The sequence below is a fragment of the Cebus imitator genome, unplaced genomic scaffold (assembly GCF_001604975.1).
Source record: "Cebus imitator isolate Cc_AM_T3 unplaced genomic scaffold, Cebus_imitator-1.0 Scaffold672, whole genome shotgun sequence".
NCBI lineage: Eukaryota > Metazoa > Chordata > Mammalia > Primates > Cebidae > Cebus > Cebus imitator.
Window position 1 is genome coordinate 580,330 of NW_016107987.1, and position 3,759 is coordinate 584,088.

At 67.2% G+C, this 3,759-nt stretch overlaps 1 protein-coding gene across 1 annotated transcript in view; it reads left to right on the forward strand.

Annotated features, from left to right (window-relative positions):
* Positions 1-1,588: 1,588 nt before the first annotated feature.
* Positions 1,589-3,759, forward strand: part of GTPBP6 (GTP binding protein 6 (putative)) — a 12,839-nt gene continuing 10,668 nt past the window's right edge. Inside the window, exons 1-2 of the mRNA XM_017518357.2 lie at positions 1,589-1,964; positions 3,149-3,286. Of these exons, the coding sequence (XP_017373846.1) occupies positions 1,616-1,964; positions 3,149-3,286 (487 nt within the window). The 5' untranslated portion in view covers positions 1,589-1,615. The remainder of the gene's footprint in view (positions 1,965-3,148; positions 3,287-3,759) is intronic.

Consider the following 3,759-nt stretch of genomic DNA (forward strand, 5'->3'; position numbering starts at 1 on the left):
CCCCAGGGTGAGACTCGAACACCCAAGGCAGACTGGGGAACCCTGACCGGCGTCCTGGACCCCCAGGGTGAGACTCGAACTCCCAAAGCAAACGTGGGGACTCCCGGGAGGCGTCCGGGACCCCCAGGGCGAGACTCGAGCCCCCAAGGCAAACATGTGGGGACCCCTGGGCGCCCCAGGAGGATACTCAAACCCCCAAGGGAGACGTGAGGACCCCTGGGCAGCGTCTGGGACCCCCAGAGCTGGACTCAGGCCCCCAAGACATACGTGGGGACCCCCGGTTGGCATCAGGGACCCCCAACGCACAACTCGAGCCCCCAAGACAGACGTAGGGACCTCTGAACGGCGTCCGGACACCCACGGCATGATTCAGGCCCCCAAGACAGATGCAGGGACCCCCGAACGGCGTCCGGACCCCCAGACCTGGACTCGAGCCCCCAAGGCAGACGCGGGGATCCCTGAACGCCGTCCGGACCCCCAGGGCGGGACTCCAGCCCCCAAGGCAGACGCGGGGACCCCCTGGGTGGCGCCCGGACCCCCAGGGCACGACTCGAGCCCCCAGGACGTGGGGACCCCTGAACTGCGTCCGGACCCCCCGACCTGGACTCGAACCCCCAAGACAGACGCGGGGACCCCCTGGGTGGCGTCAGGGACCCCCAGAGCTGGACTCGAGCCGCCAAGACAGACGTGGGGACCCCTGAACTGCGTCCGAACCCCCCGACCTGGACTCAAGCCCCCAAGACAGACGTGGGGACCCCCGGGCGGTGTCCGGAACCCCGAGATGGACTCAGGCCCCCAACACAAACGCGGGGACCCTGTGGGCGGCGTCGAGGACCCCCCGAGCTGGACTCGAGCCCTCAAGACAGATGTGGGCACCCCTGAACGGCGTCCGGGACCCCCAGGGCGGGACTCGAGCCCCCAAGGCAGACGCGGGAACCCCTGAGCGGCGGTGGGGACCGTGCAATGGCACCTGGACCCCCCACCCCGCGCGGGACGGGAGCGAGGGCTCGGTGGGTGACAGCAGCGCCGGCGAGACTCGGGGTCCGGCGCCCACGGAGGCGGCGACTGCAGCTGGCGCCCGGTCTGGCGGGAGCGGCCCACGCGGAACAAAAAGCGACTCGGCCCCGCCCCTCGCCCGTGGCACACGCCAATCACCAGCACGTGATGCGGGACGACCAATGAGGAGCACGCCCCGTGCTGGGCCCTGGCGCTGGCGAGCCCGCCCCGGCCGCACGCCAATCAAAAAGCTGCTCGGCCCCGCCTCCCCTGACGCGACACGCGCCAATCACCAGCACGTGATGTGGGACGACCAATAAGCAGCACGCCCCGTGCCGGGGCGTGGCGCTGGGGAGCCGCCCCGGCCTCACGCCAATCACCAGCACGTGACACGGGACGGCCAATGAGGAGCACGCCCCGTGCCGGGGCGTGGCGCTGGGGAGCCCGCCCCGGCCGCGCGCCAATCAACAGCACGTGATACGGAACCACCAATGAGAAGCACGGCCCGTGTCGGGGCGTGGCGCTGGGGAGACTGTCCCGGCCGCACGCCAATCACGAGCACGTGACGAGGAGCGGCCCGCGGGCAGCCCCGCCCCATCGCGCAGCCGCTCGACGCGCCATGTGGGCCCTGCGGGCCGCCGTACGCCCACGGTTCAGGCTCTTCCCCTTGTGCTGCAGCCGCACGGCACCGAGGGCACCCGCGCCATCATTCCCCGCGCGCGGTCTCGCCGCTGTCGGCCGCGGGGGCCCCGGGAATCTGGAGGGGCCATGGGGCCGAGGGCGGGGCCTGCGGGCGGACGGCGGCCGAAGCTGTGCGGGAGACGACGAGGAGGAGCCAGAAGACGCGGACGAGGACGCAGAGGAGGAGCTGCTGCAGAGGGAGCCTCTGCTGCCGGCGGGGACCCAGCGCGTGTGTCTGGTCCACCCCGATGTCAAGTGGGGCCCGAGGAAGCCGCAGATGACGCGAGGTGACCGCGCCGGGGATTGCAGGGGAGAAACTGGAGCTGGCGATCTGCGGGCGGGCCGCTGCGGGGAGGGTCTCGTTGGTGGAGGCTCAGGGGCGGGGCTCTGAGGGGACAATCTCATAGGTGGAGATTCAGGGGCGGGGCTCTGGGGACAAGCTCATTGGTGGGGGCGCAGGGGCGGGGCGCTGAGGGGACGATCTCATAGGTGGAGATTCAGGGGCGGGGCTATGGGGACAAGCTGATTGGTGCAGGGGCGGGGCGCTGAGGGGACGGTCTCATAGGTGGAGACGCAGGGGCGGGGGCTCTGAGGGGAAGATGCAGGAGGCTTGGAGGGGGCGGGGCTTCAGGAGGCAAGGCTCTCATGGGTGGAGATGCAAGGTGTGGCTCTGAAGGGGCGGGGCTCTGAGGGAAAGCTCTCATGGATGGGGCGGGGCTCTGAGGGGAGGATTTCATAGGTGGAGGTGCATGGGCGGGGCTTCGGGGGAGGAGCTCATGGTGAAAGGGCGGGGCTTATGGGATCTCAGGTAGAAGTGCGTGGGCGGGGCTTCGGGGGGGAGGAGCCTATGGGTTAAAAGGGCTGGGGCGGAGCTTATGGGGAGAAGCCCCTGGGGTGGGGCGTGATGGGCGGGGTCTTGGTGATGAGACCCCGTTTCTCTTGCCCCGGGTTCGAGGTAGGCACGGTGTTTTGGGGCTCAGGGCAGGGAGGGCATCCAGCAGACTGTCCAGTTCCCCAGGACGGAATCCAAATCCCTAAGTCACTGCAGGTGCCAGAGTCTGAAGAATGTTGGCATCTTCCCTGGAGACCCCTGTAGCCGATGAGCGGATCTCATTCAAGGGTGTTTTCCAAAATGGGCAACTCTTGGGACAGCGGAAGCCCCAAACTGCTCAGAACAGCACCCAGACCTCCTGCCTCTCCCCCCAACCCTACCCGTGGTTCCCAAGCCATCCCTGAGCATCTCTAGCTCCCCAGTTCCCTGCTGCATCCGCCTGGACCCCAAATCTTATGCAAGGCAGGGTGGGGAGCCCTCATATCCCGTGGTGGCTCCAGCGTCCTTCCCTGGCCAAGATTCCTACTTAGAGGCCCCATGGTCAAGGCCAGGAGGAAGCCACGCCAGGCAGGTGTGGACGGGGCCCTGGGCCTACCCCAAAAGGAAGCGTCCCTCACGGTGGCCCTTGTGTCCTCGCAGCTGAGTGGCAGGTAGCAGAGGCCACGGCACTGGTGCACACGCTGGACGGCTGGTCCGTGGTGCAGACGATGGTCGTGTCCACCAAAAGTCCGGACAAGAAGCTCGTCTTTGGCAAAGGGAACTTTGAGCACCTGACAGGTGAGTCCGTCCACACCTGCCCCTTCCCCAGTCCTCTTTTCCCATCCTTTGTTCCCGAGAACATTCAACCCAGATGCGTGGAAGGACGTGGGTCTTGCTGGGCCAGAGGGGAAGCGGCCCCATGAGTGGCTGGTCCAGGTGAGCTGGGAGCCCACGTCAGGAGCCGCAGGGATGGGAGGCTGGACCTGTGTCCCCGCTCCACGGACTGTCTTAGCGTGGGGTCCTTCGTGGGGGCCTTGTGCTTCCCGGTTTTTGACCATCCGACTTACAGTGCAGAGTGGGGAAGACCCTACTATTACTAACTAACCTACTAAGTAGCAGAGGTGGGGTCTGCTTCCCTGCCTGACTCAGAGGCATCTCATCGGGGCTGGGATGTGTTCACCATGTCTCTGTGTGTGTCTGGCCCACCGTGTGTTCACCGTGTGTGTGTGTGTCTGTCCCCACTGGCATGTGTTCACCATGTGTATGTGTGT